This window comes from Adiantum capillus-veneris, chromosome 12 (assembly GCF_014529385.1).
Source record: "Adiantum capillus-veneris isolate H3 chromosome 12, ASM1452938v2, whole genome shotgun sequence".
In the NCBI taxonomy this organism is placed as follows: Eukaryota; Viridiplantae; Streptophyta; class Polypodiopsida; order Polypodiales; family Pteridaceae; genus Adiantum; species Adiantum capillus-veneris.
In genome coordinates this window covers 1,914,558-1,942,473 of record NC_140942.1, presented here as the reverse complement: position 1 = coordinate 1,942,473, position 27,916 = coordinate 1,914,558, and the positions used below count along the sequence as shown (strand labels likewise).

General features: G+C 43.1%; 1 protein-coding gene across 3 annotated transcripts in view; it reads left to right on the top strand.

Annotated features, from left to right (window-relative positions):
* Positions 1 to 623: 623 nt before the first annotated feature.
* Positions 624 to 27,916, top strand: part of LYK3 (protein kinase family protein / peptidoglycan-binding LysM domain-containing protein) — a 79,159-nt gene continuing 51,866 nt past the window's right edge. For all 3 annotated transcript variants that reach the window (XM_086524766.1, XM_086524767.1, XM_086524765.1), the window contains exons 1-2: positions 624 to 1,448; positions 1,549 to 1,617. In XM_086524766.1, coding sequence (XP_086380892.1) covers positions 842 to 1,448; positions 1,549 to 1,617 — 676 coding nt within the window. In that variant the 5' untranslated portion in view covers positions 624 to 841. The remainder of the gene's footprint in view (positions 1,449 to 1,548; positions 1,618 to 27,916) is intronic.

Genomic DNA, 27,916 nt, shown 5'->3' with positions numbered 1-27,916 from the left:
TTCCCACGTCTCTATTTGACATCCTCATTTTGAAGAGGAGATCTACGATCCCAGATGATTGTTCATTGTGGGCCGTTCGATTCCTATGGAGGAAAAAAGAAGGGTGTGTGGTGATGGGATTCGACTCCGGATCCTCCCCCTCCCAATATCACCATTTTACCGCTACACTATTCGCGTGTTTTGAAAGACATGGAGAATGATAGCATTATATTGTGTGGTCCTAGCTGCCCGTCACGATCTTAGTTCACACTGCTGTGATCTTCGCCGAAAAGCGATGCCGATTTTCAGTCGTAGATCCCTTCTAAAAAAATGAAGGTGTCAATTAGTGACGAGGCCTTCCCTCTGTCAGACTGTCTCTCTCACACACGCCCGCGCGCGCACACTGCTTTTGCAACAAAAATAAATGCGCTCTAGCTCGCTCTCTCTCTCTCTCTCTCTCTCTCTCTCACATACACACACACAATGAGAGCAGCAAGCCAGCCTGTATCTCCAGGCTCTGCCCCTGCAGCTGCATGGCGCCTTATTCCCTCATTCCAAATTACTGACCACAGCTGGTCTCTGCAATTTCTACTCTGCCTTGACCGCCGAAGCACACACACGCTCTTGTCACTGCTAGACGCATCCTAGTACCCAAGTCGATTGCACGCCATGACTGCTGAGGGGTGACCACGTCATGAGCGAGGGCCTGCAAGCATTTTACAAGGACGGTGACTAAGTGAAAAGGTTATGGGTTTCTCTGAACAGAGAACTTGCAAGGAAAACTGTTGCTGAGGTGAAGCCACTCTTCTCGCAGGCTTGGCAGAAGCTACATTGTCTGTTCCAAGGTAAAGCTGGAGGGAGAATGGCCGCAGAAGGCTGGTTGGTGTTGTTAATACTACTTACGGTTTCCATTGCCGGGCATGGGGTGGGCGCCCAGATCAGCCGCCCTTTGCACTGCAGTGATCCCAACAGGGTGTGTTCTGCCTATCTCTATTACCTGCTCAGCTCGAATGAGTCCAAGGCAGACGTGGCGGCTCTCTTTAATGTGGGTCACCATGATCTGATGCTTGATCCCCGCCATGCAAGCCTTGATGCACAGGGTCTCTTCATTCGTGTTAACTGCTCCTGCATCTCCTCAGTTTACCTGGCCAATGCCTCCTATAACGACACATCCGCCTCCAACCTTGCCACTGTTATCTCCCGGGTGTATGCTCATCTGGCATGGGCTCCTAACACAACATTGCCTGTTACTCCTGGCCGCACTGTTCACATCTCGCTTTTGTGCGGCTGCCTAGACAACACTCGAGAGTATGGTTATCTGCTCAGCTATCTCGTGCAGAGCCATGACACTCTCAACACACTTGCTTCTCGGTTTGAGTCATCCATTCCTTCCATTGTTGTATTGAATAACATCACCAATGAGAATGTGATTTACACTAACCAGGTTTATTACCTGCCCATAAACATAGGTGAGCTCCATGTCTTAAGAATGCGGTTCTTTGGAGCTTGTTTTTCAAATGATTTAGCGGCTGGTGCTTTGTGATTTGTTGATGTAAACTTTCTGTGCAGTACCACTGGTTACACCCATTGCACATGCCAATGTTCCAGATAGCTTACCACCAGCTCCCTTGCTATCAGGTTTGCGTTCTCAATTTTATATGTTGGGGTGGCTATGGTTGATAGGCTTGCCTGGCTAAGTCTTGTATATAAGTTTTGTGTAAACAGTTTACATTGATGGAGTGCATCAGTGTCGTTTGTTCTCCAAATTTTTTCAGCAGTTTAGAATGGCTCTTACCAGGTATAGGTGGATGCTGTATGGATAAATAGTGTGCACTTTACCCATAAGAGGAATTGGATGCAAATCGTTTTCAATAAGCAAATGAAAGTATTTGGAAGGAACGGATGGAAGATGTTTACTGGGGGCAGTAGGTCCAGAAAGAAGGAAGAAACAGGATTTTCTTATTTGGGTTTTAGGGAGTGTCTGTATTTTACCTTCTTCCAAAACCATTATATTTACCAGTGGCAAGAGGCCAGTATCAGAAATTGTTGTTTTCTGTGAGGAATTGGAAAGAAATGCCTGGACTAAGATGCTGTTGTCAATGCTTGATTTATGGTGATGACGCTTCATTAGACATTCTGTTGATGTTGCTTGCTAGGAAGCAGTAATTGGTTAAATTTTTAAGTTAAATGGAACATCAGATGCTGCCGGAAAAAACAAGGGGCTACATAGAAAGCCACCAGATAGACTGTTGATTGTGTTTGCTACACATGGAATCACAGGATCTAGAAGGAAGTAGTTCCCGAGATTGACTCCCAAGCTGGCTTCACATCCCCCTCTGAAGAGAGAGCATTTGGACTATGGATGATTGCCACAACTCTCCAACAGTCTCTATTTGTGCAACTGCATCACCCAAGATAGGTGACTCTGATAAAAGATATAGGTGGATCATGGAACTAATAACTAGGAGAAGAGAAAAAACTGTCTCCCTTGTTGTGAAAAGAATGCTTAAGCTAATTGCAACTAGTTGCTAGTTCAAGGAGGACCACTATCCACTTGTATGAAACTCCATGCCAATCTAAGGATAAAGGAAGTAGGTGGGTCTAGAAGGGAACAGCCTCTATCGATCAATTTGGAAGACAAAATAGAGGAACTTTTGGTCGGATGCATTAAGAAGAGTAACCATCACACCCAACAAGACCAAGCAACCGCCACAATGGCTCAAAAGTACATTTGTCAAAATGGCTCAAGAAGACATCTGCCATGATACTAATTGCACTATGGGATAATGCACACCACCAAAAGCATCAAGCAACAGCCAAGGAAACCAAAGACGAGAAGAGTCAAGACTCCATTGAACAAAGCACTAGAAGTCATCTGAAGATACTAAGTCCCCTCTGAAATAAAGGTATCCTAATAAGTACACTCCAAGGTAACCATTGTCTCAGTCCACGTCACGGCAGGAGCCCCCGTATGAAGATAGGATGTAATGTGTAGCCGAAGTGATGGATGGTGAATGCTCAGATGCTCAGTGCCTACTCAAGGTTCCTTTTACTGAAGGGGAGAGAGAGCCCCCCTTTTGACTTCATGAAAATTGTACAATAGACTAGAGCGAGAGACAGAATGAAAACTGTGAGTGAAAGTGCTGTGAGTGATAAAGAGAGAGAGAGAGAGAGAGAGAGAGAGAGAGAGAGAGAGAGAGAGAGAGAGAGAGAAGACCAACACCAAATGGGGTCCCAAACCCCCCTCCAAGGGCCCCCCCTCTCTATTGATAAGAGCAATATTTCTTTTAGATTGCACAAATGCTGATACAATGGTCCTATGCTGATGGGAACTTGGTTTAGATGCTTGGTTAAGGGCTGAATTGCAAAAGACGCTAATGGGACTGATGGGATCTGCGAACGACGAGGTGGCTATGGGGTGATTTTCTAACGCCGATGTCGACGTTGGGCTGAAAACTGAAATCACTGACTGATCTGATAGCTAAATCTGAAAATGCTGACTGATCTAGTACTCCGGCGAAAATCTGGAAACACTGGCTGATCTGGTGCGGAAATCTGAGAACGCTGGCTGATTTGGTGCAAAAACACCAGAGCTGCTGCTGAGTTATTGCAGGTACTGACTTACTGCGGAGAAGTGACCCCTAGGGTCACTTATATATGGGATAAAAGCTGGGTAGGGCAATGCCTCCCAAAAATGCCTCGATTTCTGAAATGGTGCAAAAATGTCATTTATTAATAAGTTGATGAACTATGAATAAGAGTTGATTCACATGCAGATAATACTTAAGCTGGGTTGAATGCGATGGAGAAGAATCTTCTTCGGCTCCATGTCTTCAACTTTGTCTATGATCTCAGGTTCATCTTCAAGAATCTCCATCGGGGGATCTCCTTGAATCGACTGCAACCACATCTCATAGACACATCTATTACTTTTTGGTGATTGTAAAAGGATATGCTTCTTTAATGAGTGTGGATGGAATGCAGATGAAAAATGTGACTGAGTGTCAAACCTTTCAACGAATATATGCCAAAACTGTGATCTAAACTTGACATTTCTTCCTAATACTATCGATTGTGGAAAACCATAAAGGGAATACCAATGCTTAGTGGACAATCGAGCTAGTGCTTTTGTTGTGATCGTGTCTTGCTAGTGAATGAGCATGCAAAATTGACTGACATGACTTACAATCGTGAAACATTGTGGATTCCTAGAGTGCAAACTTTCTATCTTTTCTAGAATGCGGTTCATACTGCTTCGCTTATCCGTTAGTGAATCATGTACATCGTACAATATGGCTTTCCTATGAAAAGGTGACACACAAAGACAGTGACGAAAATATAAGAGATGGTCACGAATGCGAGACTCGACAAATGAAAATTGACTTTCCATGCGAACAAAAGATACTTCTTGAATGGGTATTGTGGACTTCGAGAGCCAAGAGATATGCTATGCGTGACTGATCGTATCTGCGATGGGGTTAGCTTTACTAGGAACATAATCAATGAAACCACCAAATTGCTATCTGGATGTAGAGTTTGAGAGCAGAGGACCCTGTGGGAGTTGTACTTTGCTCAAAGATTAATATAAAAGAAATATAGAAAGGTGTGTCAGTCTTTGGGGCCAATCTCTCTGGGCATGGAACTATGCCATGCCGTGTCGACCAAAGTAAACTGTGATTTTAAAGTAGTGAAGTATTTTAAGTGATTTTCTCGTGTGTCGTGTCTAATTCTCGACTTGGGGTGCTCAAGCGTGTGACAGTGGTATCAAAGCACGACTGATTTCTCTTCTACAGGGAAATCGAATCCTTCTTCTCGCGTGTTAGGTGCAGCGGAATGAATGTTGTATTTCCTCAAGATTAGTGATCTTTATTGCTCAAGGTTCCTTTTAGTTCTTTAGGGAAAGAGAGAGCTTTCCGTCTTGTAGAGTGCTGTGGTCACGAACAAAGTGAGTGGATTGTGCGTGCAAGTGAATGAGATTGAGAGAAGGAGAGAGAAGAGATACGACACCCGAGAGGTTGTAAAACCCTCCTCCGAAGGCCCCACTCTCGTCGGCGAGAGTGGTCTATTCTTTGATTGCACAAAGGTGTACAATGCGTATGCAATGGACTATGCAACTTGGTCCATGCCGATGACGACGACGGTGACGACGACGATGACGACGACGATGACGATGGTTGAAATCTGAGATCTTCTAATTGCTGAATTTTGGGGACTGTTTCGGTGGCTGAAAATGACTGTTTTGGCTGCGTTTTCTTGGCTGAAAAATGAGGTTTCTTAGGGCTGAAAACTGATGGTCTTTACGGGCTGAATCTGCTACACTTTAGGTGAATGATGCCGGTCTTAATTTGCTGCTGAAATCCAAAAATGCCAAGGGCTGAAATTGGTCCTTCTGCCGTCGGGGTTCTGCAAATGCAAAAACGCTTAATTTGCTGCTGAAATCCAAAAACGCCAGGGGCTGAAATTGGTCCTTCTGTCACCGGGGTTCTGCAAATGCAAAAACCACAGGCTGATTTGCTGTGTCGTGATGGCGCCGGGGCTGATCTGCTGTGCACAAATCGCCAAGGCTGATCTGATGCAAAAATGCTAGGTCTTCTGTGGAGAAAACGCCCGAGTAGTCGCGGGGGTTGGTCTTGCTGAGAAGTTGCCTGTTGAGCAAGGTGCTCCTGCTGCCTCTTCTGCCAGAAAGTGCTAACTTGGGTTTGCTTATATATTAACTTAGCAAAATTGCCCTACCTACTTTTGTTGGAAAGTGACTTAAAAATAATAAGTGAAAATATCAATAAATAGGAAAATAGGCTAAATGCACTGGAAAATTCCCCTAACTGATGCTAATGGATTCTGATGGGAATTCCGATGATCATTCTGTGTGCAACCGGAGGATATGCATCTATGCTAAGTGACTGGGCATGCACGGTCTACGAATAGACTCACAAAAGTGCCAGATCATTGCTAATCTAGACTTGATTGAACTGACTGAACACTGCTGTGGTGTAGCTTGTCCACGGACACATAGGGTTGGGATGTCTCACGTGACATCCCCTCCTTTTCAAAGTGAGGTACTGGTACCGAACTGTATGGCGTCAAGGGAGATCGCCAACAGCATCCGGAATCCTGGAAAGGACTCTTCGCCGGCCCACTCTGCTGTGTGGGTCGAGCGGTACTTGAACTTCATAAAAGTCTGCAACACTTGCTTCTTTGGGCCGCGCCAAAAAAGACACAGTCTTCTGTGGCTCCTTCGATGCTTCAACTTTGTCTTTAGTCATGCTTCTTTCTTCTTCAAGAATCTCCATGGCTGAAAATTCTTGAAACCATTTCCAACACAAAAACATGAACATACCCATTCTATGTAAAGTGAATGGAAAAAATCTTGTCTTCTCTAAAGACTGTGTATGCAATGTAGATGAACATAGAGACGGAGTGACAAACCGTTGATCAAACACATGCAAACAATGCAATCGAATCTTTTTTGTTTGATCGAAATCAATCAACTGTGGCAAATCACAATGGAAATGCCCATGCTTGGTGCTCATACTATCATGTGCTCTTTCGGAAACTGTGTCATGCCAAGGAAGAGACATGGAATGTGACTTCCTGACATACAAACTTTTCAACTTTTCATGAACAATCCGCATACATTCGTGCTCATCCATGAGAGAAACGTGCTCAACATACAATATGTCATGCCTAGGAAAAGGGATCACATAACGATGTTGACTAAAATACAGGAAACCTTCACGAATGAAACACTCGAACAATGCGTGCGTACCAATCATGCGAACACATAATACTTCCTGCGATGGTTCTTTGGACCAAGGCTCGAGAGCCAAGATCGCTTCTTCCGGATCTATTGAATCTTCTTGTGGGGGATCTGTGGACCTTGACTCGAAGGCCAAGATCAATTCTTGGTGATTGATCGAATCTACAATGAGGTTAGCTTCGCTAGAAAAAGCATCAACTAACACATAATCCTTGTGAACAATCACATCTTCTTCATGCAACTCATCATGCTTGTGAGAAATCACATCTTGATCATGCAAATCATCATGCTTGTGAGAAATCACATCTTGATCATGCAAATCATCATGCTTGTCATTGGCATCCAAATCATCATGCTTATCATTGTGCTTCAAATCATCATGCAAGTCATTGTCAATCAAATCATCATCATGCTTCACACAATCATGCAAATCCTGTGTGTCATGCTTTGGAGAAGAAGAGACTGAGACAGTCTCCTTTCCGTGATTTTGTGCAAAGTACGCTTGTACTTGAGAATAGTCGCCAAAACTCTGTGTTTTGTCGGTCGCTCTGTTCTTGTATTGCTTTTCTTTCTGCTTTGTCTTTTGCGTGTCTGCAATCCATTTCTGCTTCTCTTGCTTTGGCTTCCAAGCGTGCTTGCTCGCTCTTACGCGCTATGGTTGCCATTCTTTCTTGGTACTGACGCTCTATGGCTGCCATCTTTTCTTCATGGTCACGCTCTATTTCTGCTTTTTGTTTGGCATCTCTTGCTTTGTCTTCTAACTTCTTGTCAATCATCCTCTTGTCGAAAGCCTCCATAGGAGTTAGTGCAATCGGTGTCGTAGATGGGGAAGGGTCAGAAAAACCTCCTGGTGAGAAAATTCTTCTTCGCCTCTCTCATGCTCATCACTTCCAAGTGAAGTATCCATTCCGCTTCGAGTGATGATCATTCTGAAGTCGTGGGTTCTTGTGGGTACTTGGGGGTCTTGGGTTCTTAAGTTCACGAGGAACTTGGGTTCTTGGGGTTCTTGGGGTTCTTGAGGTCTTTGATTCGTGAGAATCTAGGGTTCTTGAGGTGTTCTTTCGCTTGCAAATCGCGTTGGAGAAGGATCTTCTCTTCACCCGAGTTCTACCTTTTTCTGCGGGCGCACCCCTTGGCGGCCTTGTGCTCACACCAAGGTTGCTTTTTTCCACCTCACGTTGATTGGCCGGCCACTAAGTGCACGGTCCGCTCTCAATGAGTGAAAAGAGACACAAGGGGAGGCTGGACAAGCCCTTCTTTCTTGGGATTCTTGTCACTCTTCAACAAACACGATTAGGAATCGCCACGCCCAAGTAAACTTGGGTTCGTGCGATCACAACAAGCAGAAAAAGTTCTTGTGGTTCTTTCCTTGAGTAATGCAGAACACTTCCAAAGCTCTGATACCATTGTTAGGTGCAGCGGAATGAATGTTGTATTTCCTCAAGATTAGTGATCTTTATTGCTCAAGGTTCCTTTTAGTTCTTTAGGGAAAGAGAGAGCTTTCCGTCTTGTAGAGTGCTGTGGTCACAAACAAAGTGAGTGGATTGTGCGTGCAAGTGAATGAGACTGAGAGAAGGAGAGAGAAGAGATACGACACCCGAGAGTTTGTAAAACCCTCCTCCGAAGGCCCCACTCTCGTCGGCGAGAGTGGTCTATTCTTTGATTGCACAAAGGTGTACAATGCGTATGCAATGGACTATGCAACTTGGTCTATGCCGAAGACGACGACGACGATGGCTGAAATCTGAGATCTTCTAATCGCTGAATTTCGGGACTGTTTCGGTGGCTGAAAATGACTGTTTTGGCTGCGTTTTCTTGGCTGAAAAATGAGGTTTCTTAGGGCTGAAAACTGATGGTCTTTACGGGCTGAATCTGCTACACTTTAGGTGAATGATGCCGGTCTTAATTTGCTGCTGAAATCCAAAAACGCCAGGGGCTGAAATTGGTCCTTCTGTCGCCGGGGTTCTGCAAATGCAAAAACGCTAGGCTAATCTACTGTGTCGTGATGACGCCGGGGCTGATCTGCTGTGCACAAATCGCCAAGGCTGATCTAATGCAAAAACGCTAGGTCTTCTGTGGAGAAAACGCCAGAGTAGTCGCGGGGGTTGGTCTTGCTGAGAAGTTGCCTGTTGAGCAAGGTGCTCCTGCTGCCTCTTCTGCCAGAAAGTGCTAACTTGGGTTTGCTTATATATTAACTTAGCAAAATTGCCCTACCTACTTTTGTTGGAAAGTGACTTAATAATAATAAGTGAAAATACCAATAAATAGGAAAATAGGTTAAATGCACTGGAAAATTTCCCTAACTGATGCTAATGGATTCTGATGGGAATTCCGATGATCATACTGTGTGCAACCGGAGGATATGCATCTATGCTAAGTGACTGGGCATGCACGGTCTACGAATAGACTCACAAAAGTGCCAGATTATTGCTAATCTAGACTTGATTGAACTGACTGAACACTGCTGTGGTGTAGCTTGTCCACGGACACATAGGGTTGGGATGTGTCACGTGACATCGCGATACATTCATGCAAGAATCATGCAAGAATTAGATAACTCCTCCAAAGTTACCCGGAACGGGGTTGTGCCGGATTGCCGTTCAAAGCCACATAGTTTGCACTTCCATGCACGTGCACCACTGTCCTTTCCCAACACTTGGGAATGCACTTCGTTCCACCATGAAGCTTCATCCTTCTTCTTTGCGCCCAAGGACACAAGTTCACTTGATGTGGAAGCTTGGGCCATGAGACTCGCCACTCGAGAGAGGGAGGGAGCTAGAGAGAGAGAGAGAGAGAGAGAGAGAGAGAGAGAGAGAGAGAGAGAGAGAGAGAGAGAGAGAGGCGTGGAGCTTGAAACTTGAGCCTTGAGGCTTGAGCAAATGAGGGAGAGGGAGAGAGACTTGAAGCTTGAGGGCTTGACTCTTGAGCCTTGAGGCCCAAGTGGCAAGAGAGAGGGGGAGAGACCGTAGACGAGACTCGAGAGAGGAAGAATGAATGGAGAGAGCTTCGAGCTTCAAGCTTGAGCCTTGAGGCCCAAGGGATGCGGTGAGACTCGAGAGAGGCTTGAGGGAGAGGCTAGAGCATGTGAGGCTTGAGGCTTGAGTGACGTCGCGAGGAGCCTTGAGGCTTGAGGTTGAGTCTTGAGAGCTTGAAGGCTTGAGGGAGGGATGAGCCATTATATAGGAAAGCGACCCCCCCCAAAATGTTCAAAAACACTGTCCACGAATAGCTCTGGTTTTTAAAAACCTGTCAAAAAATTCAAATTGCCGTTTTGGCGCTTCAAAGCCCGTTCCGGCCATTCCGGCGTCGTTTCGACTGACCGTTCCGGCTATGCATTTGGGCGGAACACCGTTCCATGTCCATTCCCGTTTCGGGTGCTTGGCTCTTGAACGCGTTCCGGGAACGGCAAGGGCCCGTTCCGATCGTTCCTTGTTACTCTGGACTCCTACCATCTCGAAAACGGGAGATGGTACGAAAAATTCAAGTGGATTAGCAAAGAATGAGTACGGGCCACCTTAGCCTATGCATTATCAACACATGGAGATGCAACGTCAACAAGTTGATGAGTGCGTAAAGCAGATGCTTCAAAATGCCAAGGACCCACAGTATGCTAAATTTTTGACCCGGCACCCAATGGATGAAGTGCATACTCATTTGCAAAAAGCCATCGAGTCACCAATAACATCGGCAATCAAGATATCTCCTACTCCAAGGATGTTTACTGAAGATGAACTCGAGGACATTGTCGAAAAACGAGTCAACCAACTAATTGGGTCAAAGGAGAAGCAACTGAAGAAACGTAACAAGGGAATTGACTTCCTTGGTTTCTTGGGCCGAAAATCCTCTTTTGAGAAAGCAAGAAAACAAAAGAAGCGTGTACGCTTCGAAGCATTGTCCACTTCGTCCTCATCTTCTTCTGACAACTCGGACAACTCATCCTTTTCTGACTCGAGTGATGAGGATAGAAAGGGCAAGAAACGACAAGCGGACTATGTGTTTTATTAAAAAAGGAAGCACTTTTATAGAGCCAATCAATATGATTTGCTCGACGAGAAGGGCAAAAAGACCAAGGAATACAAAGAGGGTGGAAACCTTTTCAGGGTTTCGAGATGCTCGTAGTGCCTTTATCTAACAATTTGATATAGCATTTTCTGGAGGCCGGTATACAAAGCACTCCAGCACTTCAAGATTAAACGGGCAACATCCTTTTTGAAAGGCAATGCACGGACATGGTGGTCCACTCTTTTGTTACGAAAAGAAGCATTGACAGAGTGGCTGAAATTCAAGAAACTCTTTATTTCTTCAGGGCTCACTCAAGAGTACAAACAAGATGTAAGAACCGATTGGAACCACCTTCGGATGACCAGGGGTGACACTTTGGATGCTTACTGTGAAAGATTTTGGGATACTTTCCTTCTGACCTCTTCTTTCAAGAAGATCAGTTTTAAGGAGCGAATTGAGAGGTTTTGTTGTGGACTCCCCAAAGAAATTCGAGACTATTGCCTTGAGAAGAAATCAGAGTTCATTCAACAATTGATGGGACATGCTAAGCGGGGATTCCTATGCATTTGGGTAACTTAACTTACCCACCAGATGAACCTTCAATAAGTCAGAATAGAAATAGATGACAGACAGATACAAGATCTCGACTGACAAAAGAATAGAGAGATACGCGATCTTGACTAACAGAAGATCAGAGAGATGAATATTTCAAAGCAGGAAAGTGTTTTGAATGTGGAGAATGACGGTGCCCCAACAAGGCACAAGAATAAGGAGAACTGACAGATGGAAAATAGAGCGGGACGAGGAGATACTCGTTTCTAGAATTTATTTTTGATAGAACATTATTGATGAATTGACATTATTAATTTATGAAATAACACTTTTTGAAAGATGATTTTGAATTTTTCTATGAAACCAATGTTGTATGGAAGAATCGGTTATTTCTGAGCATATAACACAATTAAGAATGAAATGATGATGACAACTTTGGAGCAGTGATAGCTCCCGAATGAACCTGAAGTGAAAGAGAGCGAGGAGATACTTGTTCTGGAACAAAAACTGGCTTTCCAGGGAAGGAAAGAGAAAGGTAAAGTGAATGGTGGTTCTTAGTTAAGAACCATTCAGCATTAAATGTGAATTGGATGGAGGAGGAGGACCTAGCAGATACTCCTCAAATTTGGAACTTTACCTCAACGCTTTTGGTCTAGGTGTGGCTATTCCAAGAGTTCCCGCAGATTAGCGGGTTGAATCTGGTGCAGGCGAGATTGCACAAGAGGGGAGTTACTCCACTCCTTTGTCACTGATTACCTGGATAGAATAAAGTCACTGATTTCCCTTTGGACTTCAGGTATACTGATATGCTAACGCTATTCTGCTGGATGACTTTTTGAGAGAAGTACTTCGACATGGGATCCTCGAAAATGATTACTCGCACACACAGTGCTTGAGTGGAATGATTGACCAAATGATTGCAGCATTTCGGTCTCAGAATCCATGGACGTGATCGCGACATGGGATTAGCTAATCTGACATTAGTGAGACCTGGGATAGATCTAGATGCGATTGCTAAATACGTCGCCAGGAATCACAGCCCTAGATTTTATGTGATGTGAATTTGAATGTGATCTAATGTGATATGACTGTCGTCTTAATCGAGGGCAATTACAATTCTTTCAAGAGGGGGTATGTCACAAACTGCTGACGTGGCGGTACACACAACAGATGATGTGGCAGGTTGTACGGCAGCTTGCTGACGTGGCATAACAGTACGAACTTCCTTGATTTTGTGTTGATTGTTGATGTGGCAGAACAATACTGATTTTTGAGATTTGCGTCAACAGTGCTGACGTGGCAGCTTGTACGGATTTCCACAATTTGCGATGGTGTTTTTTGTTGGCAGATTTTGGGAACAATTGCTTTTTGAAACTCTTTGCTTTTGAGTTAGAAGCTTTTGGACGAGTTTGGTTTTGAGTTTAATTGCTTTTGGGGCTCTGCTTTTGGCATCCCTTGTAAGAATAAAAGGAGCCCAAGGGCCTCAATTTTTAGAGCATCTGGACACAATCTGAGAGCAGAGGACCCTTGGGGAGTTGTACTTTGCTCAAAGATTAATATAAAAGAAATACCGAAAGGGGCACCAATCTATGGTGCCAATCTCTCTGGGCACGGAACTACGTCGGGTCGTGTCGACCAAAGGAAACTGTGATTTTTTTTTTCGACACACCAGAGGGCCCACAGGGGGAGGTGCTTATCCCTTCCAAATATTAGCCATGTTACATGGTCGGGCAAGGGCCGCGTACCATCGGGCAAGAGCCACGCGTAGGCATCACCATGGCCACCTAATTGATGCACCACATGCTGGGAACGACGGAGAGAACTCGTAGCAACCAGCTAGGAACCTCCTCCTCGGGTGACCCACCCCAGGAAGTTGTGAAGTATTTTAAGTGATTCTCTTGTGTGTGATTTTAAAGTTGTGAAGTATTTTAAGTGATTCTCTTGTGTGTCGTGTCCGATTCTTGACTTGAGGTGCCCAAGCGTGTGACACGCAAAGGTGCCATGACACTTCCTAGGTTGACCTAAACCCTAGAAATAGGAGTTACAGCTTGTCCACATGCACATAGGGTTAGATTTGCACGTGACATGGGAAGCTCCCCTCCCCGATTGATACTGGGAACAGAGAATAAGTGCTACTAGAAAGAATTATGAGACAATGTGGAGTAAAACTGCTTCCTCTGTAATTAAATGGCACAACGTGAGTCTCATGGAACTCGAGACCCATGTAGGATTACATTAAAGGTGTACTCGACTTGGTAAAATGAAAGACTTAAGAGATAGAAGTGTAGGTTCTAGGTTGAAAAGATGCACGGCCTTTTTGTTTGTTGTGTGTCACGCCAACACATGTGTAAGTTTTTTTTTAATTTGACTAGTATTGCATGTCATCGTATGTGTATACATTGCACATGACCGTACTTGTCAACCCTGTGTGTGCCCTTGTGTCAATTGAAATGGTTGCCACTCTTGAGGCCCACATTACTGAGAATGAGGTTGAGGATGCCTTGCTTCACTTGCCCAAAAACAAAATCTCAGGATGGGATGGACTTACTAATGAATTATTTTCTGAGAATGTAGACGCTTTGAAGCAGCCACTTACAACCCTTCATTAGCATGTTGGGTCTCTAACACCACTCCCAATTCCTAGAAGATTGGGATTATTAAGTTGTTATCGAAACTCCCTTCTGTATGTAACTCTAAACAATGGCAACGTTTTTTTTAATGGGAAAATCTATAGAATCTTCACAAAAGTCACTGCTAATCAATTGCATGGGACTTTGGCACAAGTCATTTACCCAGTGTAAAAAGATTTATAAAAGTGCACATTATTTTGCATAATATTCGTAATGTTCAATTGTACATCAATTATGCTATAGCACTAATCAATAGGTCGTCATGGTTTAGTAAGATTTAGAGAAAGCCTTTGATCACCTTAGTTGGTCTTTCATTGCTGAATTGATGCATGCTATGGGTTTGGCCTTCCGTATGGGGAATATTATACACACCATTAGTGCAAGTTTCACCTTTGTGATGAATAATGGTGTGAATGACAACATATCATCGACTCATTTTGTGAGGCAGGGCTGTCCTTTCAACTCTTTAGCTTTTGCCATTGCTACGTACCCCACATTAAATGCTTCTTTCTCATTTAGAATGAGTAATGAGATTGTGGGACTTTCCTTACCTTTCGAACAACGGCTTGTAGGCCAAGCATTGGGTGATGATTCTTTCATGTTCCTCAAGGTAGACAAAGCAACCTTGGATAAACCAATGCGGGTTTCTCTATGCACTTGCTTTTGGTCTCTGCATAAACATGTAGAGGAGCATTTGCAAGCCTTCCGGTGGTAGGGACATGTGATGCACAAACAAAATGTGTTTAGGCACCTTGACTATCCAATGGGTGTGGATGTTACACCCAATCAGTTGTTGTTGTGGATCTTTGGCAAGACCATGGATTGTTTATTGGAAATTGCAGGCATGGGCTTTCCACGTGTGGCTGAAAGTAGCTCAAGCAATCTTGCTTCCTATGCTTTCGTATTTCATGCCTTCGTTGCCTTGGACTTCTAAAGCAATTTCAAGAACCACTTAACCTATTTGTTAGGGATGGTTTGAGTCTCATGGCAGCACTTATCCACCCCTTAGAGAATGGGTGGGGCAGCAATTTTGGATGTAGGGACACATTCGAAAGATAGGTGTTGGAGCCTTCTTCAGGATGTGTGTATTGATTTTATGCAACCATGGGTTGGTGAGTATTTCATATGCCAGATATGTCTTCTGCAAGGCAAGACTTTTGATAGAGGTACCATGGTAGCACATTATAAATGCAAATCGGCCATTTGAGTGTAAGTAGTCGTCTTTGATCACGTGCTTGGTACTTTCCTAGCAAGAGGTATTGAAGTTTGCTCATTGGAAGCCACCCTCGTGTAGAGAGGCAGGACGTTCTCTACAATCTCAGGTGCTTGCCACCTCTAGAATTATTACTTGCTTGGCAATGAGCACCTCGTTGACACTTCGACCGTATGACAAGGCTTGGTAGTGTTTACCTCTCTGATATCATGCTGTTGCAATGCAGCCAGCTTCTCTCTTTTCATAAAGTGGGGCATCGATATCGTATCTCTCTTGGATATCGAGTTATTTGGGAGCAACTTCATGGTTGCCTTCTTCTTTTCATGTGGCGCCTTGCCTTACTCGTTGATGAGCCTTGGCATGATCGGAAAGTCAAGGGCGAAAAGCCCATCACTGACAGTCTTGCAAATGATGTCTATCACTCTCTTATTGGACGAAAGCATTGGTTGGTTGACAAGGCCAAGAATTCTTGATAGGTTAAGAAATGTGTTGCTTGGTGGAGAGATGTATTGTTTTGAGGTTGGCATACTCAACTTCCTTATAAGGGAAAGGTGTTTCTTTCATAGTTACCCATGATGGAAATTGGAACGGGGAACGGCAACATGCATGAAATGCCATTCCTTGTTTCGGATACTCACGTCTGAAACACGGAACAGGAATCCGGAACGAGAAATTGGGATGGGAACGGGGACCTGAAAATGGCCATTCCCTATAACTATGGTTTCTTTGAAAGGCTATGGTGGGTGGACTTGCATTCGGAGGGAGTTTGGTCTGTCGTCGTCTTTCCAGTGGCATTTGTTTCTTCTACACCACTTTTGGAGAAGACAATAGACATCACTTCACTACTTGCTCCTTGCAAAGAAAATATGGACCTTTGTTTCATGCGTATGGTTTTATGTTGCCGGTGAATCTTTTCCTCCTTGTGATTGGGTTTTTGGAGAGTTCTCTCATGCACGTTATCCTCAACATTTTCAGCTGCTTTTCGATATGCTTCCTTACTAGGGTTTTCACTAATAATTGGACCACGTGGGATGCAATTATTTTGACGACGCAAGTGGTGTTCAACATTATGTACTTAGGTTGACATGTATTTTTTGGAATCTTTTTTGGCTCACCATTGTGGAGGTCATTTTGTGGCAAATGCACATATTTGGAAGGATGGCATTTTGATTGCATCATTTGTTGCTTAATCGTTGAGTATGTATGCTTTGCTATCTTGGTTTTGGGCTTTTGTTCAATCTGGACTGCTGCCTTTGTACATAGTTGTTTGATAAGTCGCTTGACCATGTACATCTCTTTAGGTAATCCATATGATTACACACTAAGTATGAGAGAGAGAGAGAGAGAGAGAGAGAGAGAGAGAGAGAGAGAGAGAGAGAGAGAGAGAGAGAGAGAAAATGCCTACCTCTATGTGTTTAGGACTTATTTCTCTTATACCAAAAGGCAGAGATGGATCGTCCCTCCAACAGTGGAGACCAATCAGCCTCATGTCCTTTGTGTATAAGATCTTTGCTCGCATGATCAATATGCGCTTGAAACCCTTAATGCCCAATCTCATCCATGCTTTGCAAATAGGTTTTGTGTAGGACTGCTGTATCTTAGACAACATCTTCACTTGCTATGAAGCAATGGAGTGGGCTTGTCGTACAGATCAGCCTGTAGCTTTCAGGCTTCTTGATTTTGAGAAGGCTTATGATAGAGTGGATTGGGGTTTCTTGGAGGGCACTATTCAAAGGATGGGTTTTACTTTGCAGTGGATCAGAGGTGCATCTACATTATACTTGTCACGTGACACATTCAACCCTATGTGTCCGTGGACAAGCAGCATGACCAAGGTTCCCCACAATGGTTCCTTTTACATTCATCATATAGGCCACCTTGATGTATATATTGTTCACACCTTGTTAGCCCCCTTTTGTTAGGCCATTGTGGCATTGTGCATCTCAAGAGGTCTCTTAGGTACCCATTTTGCCTAACGAGGAGGGAGGATTGGGGATTATTGATCCCGATTAACAAAGCAAGGCATTGCTTGTGAAGCGCATAGTACGCAGATTGTTTTCAGGGGTAGAGCCTTGGAAACAGTTTTTGTATCATGCTTTTTCACATACCTCTTCTCGTTTTGGATCTCTAGATGTTGCCGGTGTCTGGCGTCTTCACCGATGCACCCTTGGATACGTCCCATTTGTCACCATTTATGTGTTGCTTGCTGCAACTTTGGAAGGACTTTTGTCTTGCTTTGATTCGACACTTGTAGTCGAGGAGGTAGCAAGGCATCCACTTGTATTGAATGCATATGTGACAGATGCAGAAGGCCGTCGGCTAGGAGAGAGGACTTACATTAATTGGGCTAGATGGGATGACAGACCGGGTAGCGCTATAAGCCGTTGGTCAGATGCTTTCTTGGTTGGGACACAAGTTATTGGAGCAACCTACGGCATTCGCAGAGGGGTTACTGTTTGAACGGGCAGGCAGGAATGGGCCAAAACGTTCCCAACGGCCAAAATGGGCAGTTTTTGAAGTTAAAAAAAACGGCTGTTTGGGGCAGCCAACGGCCATTTACAGCCAGCAAGAGCTTATATAATTCCCCCTCTTCCCCCATTCTTCACAAATGCATCAAGGTCAAGGTTGAAGGCCCTCTCTCCCTTGCTCTCAACTCTCAAGCCATAGGGCATCAAGACTCAAGCTCTCAACCTCTCTCTCTCTTGGGCTAACCCTCAAGGCTCAAGGCTGAAGCTCTCTCTCTCTCTCTCGGTTTCAACTTTCAAGAGGTGAAGCCCCTCTCTCAAGCTCTCTATCTCAACTTCTCATTGCTCAAGCTCTCACGGAATCAAGCCTCTCTCTCTCTCTCTCTCTCTCTCTCTCTCTCTAACCCTCAGATCAAGCTCTCTCTTTCACGGATAATCCATGGCATATTCTTCTCGTACAACCCCCTCCGTTCATGCGGGCAACACTCAAAAGGCGAAGGAATGGTCGTGGTGGTGGGATGAAGTGACCTCGGAGGGCACCTTGTTGACTGCGGCAGGTTCTCGTGCATGGACATGCAAGCAATTACACTCGGAAAGGGGGGCATGACAAAGTGAGGGCACACTTTCTACGAGTGCTGGGACATGAGGTAAAATTTTGCACCAATGTAACCATCGAGAAGAGGAAGGAGATATCGATCCAAAGACCCTCATTTTCCCTTCTTCCTCTCTACCCGGTTTAGGTGCCGGTGGATCTTCATCGGGTCCGATTCGTCGCCAAAGGACCCTTGCCACCTCTTGGGACCCAAAGAAGAAGGAAGAAGTGGATGCGGCCGTGGCCCGATTCTTCTATCAGGACCATATTTCATTTGTTACGGCGAGGTTTGTTTTATGATTTATCAATCTTCTCTCTCATTTCTTCCGTTATTGTCGTTTCCGCCTTTTTGATACTAACCTCTTCTATGTTTGATGGAAGGTCAGAGTATTGGAAAGTCATGGTGCAACGAATAGGAGAGTATGGCACCGGCTATGTGCCGCCATCTTCAAAGGCTCTCCGAACCACTTTGCTCGATCGAGAGAAGGCTATCGTGGAGCAAGTAACCCTCAATATTCAACGTCTTTGGGCCAAACATGGCGTTTCCCTCATTGTCGACGGGTGGAGCAATACAAGAAAGAGATCTACCATCGTCTCATTGCATACTCGAGTGGAGAGATGTACTTTGTGCACTCTTATGATGCCACCGAGAGTGGCAAGTCCGCCGACGTCCTCTTTGTAGAGCGGACAACACCCATAGAAACGATCGGTGAGCAACACGTGGTGGCCTTTGTCACAGATGGGGAGGCATCAAACAAGGCAGCACTATCTGCATGTGACAGTGTGCTTTTGCCTGAACAACCTTCTAAAAGACATCGACAAACTAGACTGGATTGCTCCAGTCATTGTTGATACAGTGAAGATTGTTACTTTCATTAACAATCACAACTTGGTTCGGAGTGAGTACCTCAAGGGGCCGGGCGGCAAAGTGCTTCTATAGTATTCAGACACTCGCTTTGCATTCAACTTTCTTCTTCTGCGTAGGTTGTTTAAATGTCAAAATGCGGTCCGACAGGTCTTCATCAGTGATGAGTTCACCACCTACTGCTATGCAAAGACAATTGCAGGGATTTTGTGCACAGATAAGGCAAAGGATCTTGAGTTCTGGAAGGAGCTCAAGAGTCTAGACGCACAGGTAAAACCGGTGGTTCATTTGCTTCGAGTTCTAGATGGCATGGATCCTTGCATTGGTAAGATTTATGAGAGAATGGACCGCATGACTGAGCAGCTTGCACAGCTTGAGCCAAAAGTAGAGCGATATGAGGAGATCCATGCGCTTTGCAGCTCAAGGTGGAATTCATATGCCTCTTCTTTATATGGGGCAGCATACATGGTGAATCCAGAGTTCCAAGGTGCAGGGCAAGAGACAGATAGAGAACTCATGAACCAATTTACAGAGATCTTAAACAAGATGGTTCTAGACAGAGATGGGCGACGCATTGTCCGAAATCAGTTGAGACAGTACAGAGAGATGTGGGGATCATTTGGCTGGCCAGATGCTGAGATTGATTGCAGGAAGATAGGTTCTGTGGTATGGTGGGAGGACTATGGCTATGATGGCCCTGAGCTTCAGAGATTGGCGACCGTATTCTCAGCCAGTCAGTTAGTACCTCATGCTTGGAGCAATTGTGGAGTATCTTTAGCCACATTGCTTCCAAGAAGAGGAATTGGCTTGGAGTGGAGAAGGCTAATGATCTTGTCTTTGTCAGCGCAAATTTGAAAATGCTTTGCAAGAGTACAAACAAACATACAGACCCTTTTACACAGTGGGAGATGGAGCAAGAGGCTCCTCAGGCAGGTGGAGATGCACATCCACCAACACTAGGTACTTCATCCGTGGCTGAGATCGAGCCGGGCCTAGAGCTCGATGATGAGGAATGGGAGGATGTGCATGATTTACAGCTGGCTACTACGAATTGGGAGGCCTTTCAGGCTAGTGGCTCTTGAGTCTTGAGTCTTGAGGCTCTAGAGTTGCGACTTTAGGACTTCCATTATCCTTACCTTTTTGTATGGCTGCTTGAGACTTGCCCTCTTTGACATTTGTAGCTACTAGCATCTTTAGGGTATTTGTCACCTTCAGTCTTTTGGTATTGTGGTCACTGGTTTGGCCCCCTTGTAGTCTCGACTCTCATTATGGTATGTCACCTTTGGTTTTTTGTTTGTAGCTTCTTGGCGGGCCTTGTTAGCCATAAGTAAGCGAAAAGTGTTATCTCTGACTTCTACTCTTGCTATTATTTGAGAGCTCGAATCTGTAATTACATATGTTATTGACAATTGTGTATGGGCATTAATAATGTTTTGTTTTATTTAGTTTTGTTTCGTAGCAAACAAAGCGATTTAGTTTGTTTGTTTGTTTGTTTTTGTTTTTCTTTTCTTTTCTTGTGTCCCTTGCTTTTATAGTTTTATGAGTGCTTTATTCCCTCTTATAATTTGTGAGTTCAGACTATTTTGAACTTATGAAGGTATATTTTTCAGTCATCTAGCGGACATGCAAATCTTTTTGATTTTCGTCCGTGGTGACCAGCTGTTGAGCTTCATGAAGATATATTGGGAGGGTGTGCATACCCCAACAGCTACCGATCTTATACTCATGTGTGTGTCGATGTGATTTTATGTGTGTATTACTTTTATTCCTTGTTTTAAATAAACCTTTTTTATAGGTAATGTGTCTTTTTGTAATTTTGGTTGTATCATGATTTATTGTGTAATTTTGGTTGTATCATGATTTTTGATTGTAGGTACTCATGATTTATCATGTTTAAGTGTTATGTCTTTTATTTTTTAATTTATTTTGATTTATCTATTTGTTGTTTTTTGCTTTTGATTGTGTGTGTGTGTGTGTGTGTGTGTTTGGTTGTTGTAGTGAGAAAGTTATAAATCTAACTTTGTAGATTGCATGTTTTTAATAAATAATGTTTTTCTCTTAAAACTCTTAAAAAATAAAAATAACATCTTAATTTGGGTCCGTTGGATCAAGGGTTTCTTGTGTGGTTTCATGAAATATCTCTTGTGAGAAGAGAGGTTGAGTAGTAATTCTAGCAAGGGATCACGGGCACTCGATTGCACGCTATTGTCGATGATCTTTTGAGTGTAGCAAGCAGCCTTATTTAAGGACCTCACTGCTTGGCAGCAGCCCTGCTATAGAAATGAGGGGTGTGGCTAGCACCAATCTAGCCTTAAGATCTTTAGCCTTGAGGCGGGCGTTGATCTGAAACACTGACCTTACTACAAAAATGAAAAACACTTTGACTTCTACTTCAGCTTCAACCAGCAATGTTGATGACTCTCAGGTACGTTTTTTCGACCCTTCTTTCTTTTCAGTAGCTAGAAGTAGTCATAATTTGTATCAAGAAAGATTTAAGTTTTTAGCTAAGTCTAATTTGAAGAATTTGTATGTTTTTGGTGATGGTCCTATTTGTTGGGCTTCTTTTAAGAATGTCTTAGTTAGTACTCATTACACAAGTTCTTCCATAAAAGCCCTCAATCGTTTGAGGCATTTAAGGAAAAAACATCTTGCGGTAGATCGTCCTTTAAGTCCGGTTCATACCTCTCAAGTTATTTATGTTATTTATAATATTCACGATAGTTCTATGATGTATGTTGGCCAAACCTTTCGAACAGCTTTTGTCCGTTTTCAAGAACATGTAAGAGAAGCGAGAAAAGTTCAAAGTAAGAGCACCGTACGTGAAAGTGTGAAACCCTTGTATGCGGCAATAGCAAAACATGGGTTTGAGTCTTTCGTTGTTTTCCCATTGAGCACATAGAAGATAATTTTAGGAACTCTGAAGAGTTCTATAAATTAGCGTGGCCTCGAGAGTTGTTTTGGATGAGAACTTTGCATACTTTTTTCCCTAAAGGTTTCAACTTGGAAGGAAAGTCTTCTTTACGTAAAAATAAGACAATTTACCATAAGAAACCTATGCTTTGGCGAAGGCATCCCAAACCCGAGTTAGTTCTCCCTTCAAGTCAGTTTAAAAGAATTTGGATTCCTAAAGGTTCTCGTTCAGATCCGCCTTCTATCGCTGAAATCAATCCAGTTGTCTTGCACAACACTATTTCTAGTAGAGTACAAGGTCTCCCTAGGGCTTCAATCTCTAGAATTGAGAGTGATGACCCTTCTAACCATAGAATTTTTGCTTATAAAGATTTCAAACGGAGATTAATTTACCTATCTAGAGCCATGGAATTGGGTTCTTTTTCTTATAAATTATTTGAAAGGTATAATATAAGGATCCTATTTAAGCTCTTGTATACCCTTGAGAACTACTCTCATGAAGATTTGGAGCTAAGAGAGTCTCATAGTACTCAACTTCGAGTACTGTTAGGCAAGTTTCTGAAGTCCAAATGTCCTAGTCTGAAAAATCCCTTGGTTGGAAAGAAAGATTTGTTGATAACTATCTTTACCTCCCCTGACTTAGACAAGATTGGATTAAGCTCTATTTTGAGATCTCAAGAAGCTTTGAATGCTCTCCCTCCTTGTGTGAGAAAGGTATGGAACCATCCTGTCGTAGCTTTCAAATATGTGAAAACTTTAGGACAAAAAGCTTTTAACTATAGTGACATAGGACGTAATCTTAAAAAGCAAGAGAGGCTAGCAATCTCAAGTATTGATTGCCCTTGTAGTAAAACTGTCTTTTCTTCTTATGTAAATGGAGCTTTGGGTCATGTAGTTACTGCCAAGTGTTCTATCCTTCCTTCGGATTTCTTGAAAGACCTTTTCTCAAGAGGTACTAAATATAGGCTCCCTTCCTCAAACGACTCTTGCCTTCTCAAAGCCATACAAAAAGGAATTTCTAGTTTTGTAGTAAAGTTTGAGGAGTCTTTAGGAGTTCAAGGTATTTTTACCCATTGGAAGTCTGTAATCCTCAAGAAAGCTTCTTTGAAATTAGCATCTTGCTCTCGGAACGTTTCTTCAGGAAGGAATAGCTTATCTTCTTCTGATCGTGATGCTCTTAGGAAATTTCAATCGCGATTTTGTAATCTCTTACGAAGATAAACACTCTAATAACTTTGTTGTTACGTGCAAAAAGTTCTATTTAGAATGCTTGTTAGGTGAAGTAAACTCTCAGACTTACAATGATTGTGATCTTTCAATGCAAGAGGTTATCTTGAAACATCAAGACTTTTGTAAGTCTTTTGGTTTCAAGTGCCAACCTAAATTACCTTTTTTATTTACCGTTTGGAAGTTCCACAAGAACCCTATAAAGCCTAGATTTATAGCTGCTTCTTGTAACACCTCTTTGACCGAGGTTTCCAAATGGCTTAGTTATTGTTTCAAAGCCATTTTACCTAGCGTAAATGAATTGTGGAAAAATATGTTAAAGGAAGCAGACGTACCTACCGATTCAAGTTGGATTTTAAATGACTCAGTAGGTGTGATTTCTGTTTTAAAGTTTTTGAATTCTTCAAGAAGCCTCAAGGAGAAATCTTCTCCTTTATGTCTCCAAACTTTTGACTTTACAACGCTATACACGAAGCTGAATTTGGAGGACCTTAAATTTAGAGTCAAGTCTCTTATTTCAAAAGTTTTTGCGTACAAGCTTGAGAAGGATAGGTACAAGGCATTGCTAGCAAAAAAGTAAGCCTTGAACTTTGACTTCTTATGGCTGAAAAATAAGAATGTAGATGTAGACAAAGGAAGAAAGGGATTCACCAGGATTGTAGATGACATTGACATCATATCTTGGTTAGATTTTCTTTTGGACAATTTATATCGGCGACTCTCTTTTCAAGCAAACAATTGGTATCCTTATGGGTACCAATTGTGCGGTTTTTCTTGCTAATTTCTATCTATTTACTTATGAGTTTGAATTTATGGAGCGTCTTGTCCTTGCTAACACTTGCCCAATATTTTTGCACAAGTTATGCAATGTAAGACGCTTTGTAGATGATCTTTTTGTCCCTGACGTTCCTTCTTTTCAAGAGTTTATGTACTTGAATTCGAGTTCTTTAGGCAGCGGAATTTATCCCAAGGAGTTTTGTGAACTTAACTGTACCACAAATAGTGATTGTTGTGCCTTTTTAAACCTTAAGATTTTTCAGACTCCCTTGGGATTTGAAGTAGATACCTATGATAAGCGCCTTGAACCAGAATATGCCAATCTAAAAATCATCCGTATGCCTCACATTTCTTCGAATATTTCTCTTTTAGCTAAGTACAGTGTCATTTGCTCTCAACTATTTAGATTTTCTTGTCTTTGTTCTAGTAAATCTACTTTTGTTGCTCAATCTTGCCATCTTATTTCTTTACTAGTTGAAAAAGGATACTCATTCAAAAGAATAATGAAAAACGTTCGTTCATTTTTGCATCGTAGTAAGTTTATTTTTAATGTTTCTTCCTTTGGAATGTTCAAGATAATTAGTAGTAAATTCAATAGAAGTGAGGAGCTAAAAAGCCCACTTATTGTTTGACTTAATAACACCTTATGTTGTTGTTTTGATCTTTAGCGCTTCTAGTATTTTTAATATAGCTTGACAAATGCTAGCCTTTATCATGGTTGAGTATGCCCATCACCTCCGGAGGGTGATAGAAACCTAGCTCGTTGGTTTTGTAGAGTACGTTCAAAGCATGAATGACCTCTATATAAACCTGCACCTACTCTTGGGCACTGACGACGTGAGTAGGGATGTCATAGCTGTTGTCCAAGCTATGTATGATAAAGGTGATAATCTTATTCTTCCTGTTTGGACAAGAAGCGAAGTTGAGATCACATATTGTCAAGTTTGGTTCTTTGCTCTTCGTAGGTTTGTAGTAGTATTCATTTTTCGATTTCGTATTTAGCTTACCTGAGGACTTAAGAATGTGTTTCGTTAGAAGCTGTTGTGTGAAGTTTGATTTCTAGGATTAAGTTTTTAAGATGTCTTATCCCTTTTTTTTTTTTTTTTGGCTTAAAGTTGAGTACTTGTTTTTAGCCAAATACGTTGCGTCAACTTATTTTACACATGCCTTTTCTAAAAACATTTTTAAGTTAATAAGTTTTGTTTTATCTAGTTTTGTTTTGTAGCAAACAAAGTGATTTAGTTAGTTTGTTTGTTTGTTTTTGTTTTTCTTTTCTTTTCTTGTGTCCCTTGCTTTTATAGTTTTATGAGTGCTTTATTCCCTCTTATAATTCGTGAGTTCAGACTATTATGAACTTATGAAGATATATTGTGTTTGTTCGTGTTTGTTCAATGTTGTGTATGTGCTATGTACTCTGGGCGTCGCACATCCTAATCAAGTCATAATAAGGTCGAATGGTCTTCGAATCGGGTTTTTGTGGGTATTAGAGTTGAAAGACTCTAGTACTACTTGTATTCAAACACATAATGTAAAAAAAACAATATTTGGTTGTTTTTTTAGCCTCCCGTTCCGCGTCGTTCCCGTTTTGGATCCATTCTCGTTCCCTGGTTCCGTAGGGAGGCTCGTTGCCGTTCCCGTTCCGCGTTCTGAGTAACTCTGGATGAGTCGATTACACCCGATTGGCATGCCTTGATCAGGGGACAAAGTACTTTAACTTCCCATCAAGGATGGTGGGTGTACTTCGATCCCATCTCTCGAGACCCGATTGTTGCTTAGGAGGGACTCTAGTCTTTAGCATGACCGCAACTGGCCATCATGGACGTCGCATTAGATGGATTTTCAGGGTGAGGTTTCACTTGATCAGAGGTTGACTATCCATTAGAGTGGTTGGCTCTTTCCAAAGGAGATCATGTGTCGACCTTGCTTTCACCGTGGAGGAGGCTCTACTATGGAGCCTATGGATTTGGCAAGGCAAGCTCCTTGTTCAGTTGGATTGGGATCCTGGAGAGTGGCAGTGGCCATCGTTGAGCGATGATGACACCCCTCTATCCTTTTTTAACTACACAATCTTCCTTGGGAGGAGTCTCCTTTTGCGAACGCGACATCCGTCTCTTCGTCCACGCCAATCCGAGGCGTGGCAAGATTAGGGCATGCTTCCAGCTTTCCAACGACAGTTTTGGTCTTGCATCTCGACCCTCCGGGTCAGTCGCAGGATATGTTTGGGTGATAACACATGCTGGATTGCCTATAGGCACTTGGTCAACAGTCGTTGGTCATGATCCGACTTGACAGAGATATATTTTGGAGGCCGAGTCTTTGAGGCATTGTTTTCGGGTTTGTCCATATGTGGAGCTAGTGTGGATGGCGGCAGTTTGTTGTTTGTTGATTAGAGTGGACATCCATGATGGGTTTGTGTCGTGGGGGGTAGTTGCATGGCTTTACATTGTTGTTGCAAGAGTCACTTTTCAAAAAAATCAGGGCTAAACAACGTGCTATTGAACATGCCTTTATTTGTTGCTCAAAGAAAAAGTGGTAATAGCCACTCTTCATGGTTCTTCTGTGAGTGGAAAGGCACCTGTTCCTAATGCTTCTTTTGGTAGCACTTTGACTGGAAATGCTGGTGAAAAGGGCAAAAAGAAGATTCATTGCCATTATTGTAAAGCCAATGATCATTTGATCACGTAGTGTCCAAAATTGAAGGCAAAAGAGGCTAAGAAGAAAGAGGTTGGTTCCACTACAAGTGCAGCTATTGTAGAGTCTTCTGTGAAAGGAGATTGTGATGTTGATGTAGATGTAGAATGGGTTTTTAGTGTAGAGTGCACTTATGATCCTTCTGTCCATGATGCATGTATGTCAGTTGCTGCAGATGCATTTTCGGGGTCACACACCTTTCTTTAGGGCTTGCCGACAGATCTGGTCTTAGGGTCATGAGTTTGATTTTTACCAGATGCAGGTCATGAGTTTGATTTTTGCCACCGGGAGAGTTTTCACCATGAAATGTTGCATCACGCTTTGGACCATGTGGAAGGCTCGATGTGCCCACATTCTGGGCTCTTAGTCCTCCCCTACGTCCACCATTTTGGCAGACATTTGGAGAGAGCTGCTGCATACTCTTTGTAGCACTAAGTGGAGCTCTTCAGTCGGCTCCTCCAGGGCAGCGGAGCAAGCTTTGCAATTTCCGGGGTCACACACCTTTCTTCAGGGCTTGCCGACAGATCCGGTCTTCCTGCTTACTCCCTTAGGATATAGGTCAGGTACTCTACAGATGATACCAGATGCATTTTATGAGTTGGATTTTTGCCACCGAGAAAGTTGTCACCACGATATGCAGCATCACACTTTGGACCATGTGGAAGGCTCGATGTGCCCACATTCTGGGCTCTTAGTCCTCCCCTACGTCCACCATTTTGACAGCCATTTGGAGAGAGCTGCTGCATACTCTTCGTAGCAGTCAATGGAATTCTTCAGCCGGCTCCTCCAGGGCAGCGGAGCAGTGTCGATGCGTCTTTCTTCACAGATGGGCGAGATTGTCAGTTCTTTTCCGTTGAGATGATGGCCACATCACACGGCATTATGCACCCCCACAAGGGTTCCTTTTACATTCACCATATAGGCCAGTTTTATGTATATATTGTTCACTCCTTGTTAGCTCTCTTTTGTACTTCCTCTGGTGATAGGCCATTGTGGATCTCCAGAGGTCTCTTATATATACAGTGTACTGCCCCCTTTCTTGAGAGAGAGAGAGAGAGAGAGAGAGAGAGAGAGAGAGAGAGAGAGAGAGAGAGAGAGAGAGAGAGAGAGAGAGAGAGAGAGAGAGAGAGAAATGACATGTTATATTAACGTCTTCAAAAGGCCAAAATGACCTATGAGACCAATCAGTTACAAAATAGTGAATCTAATACCATGTCTGGGTACAAAAGAACTAGAAAAGAACTAGAAGTGGAACA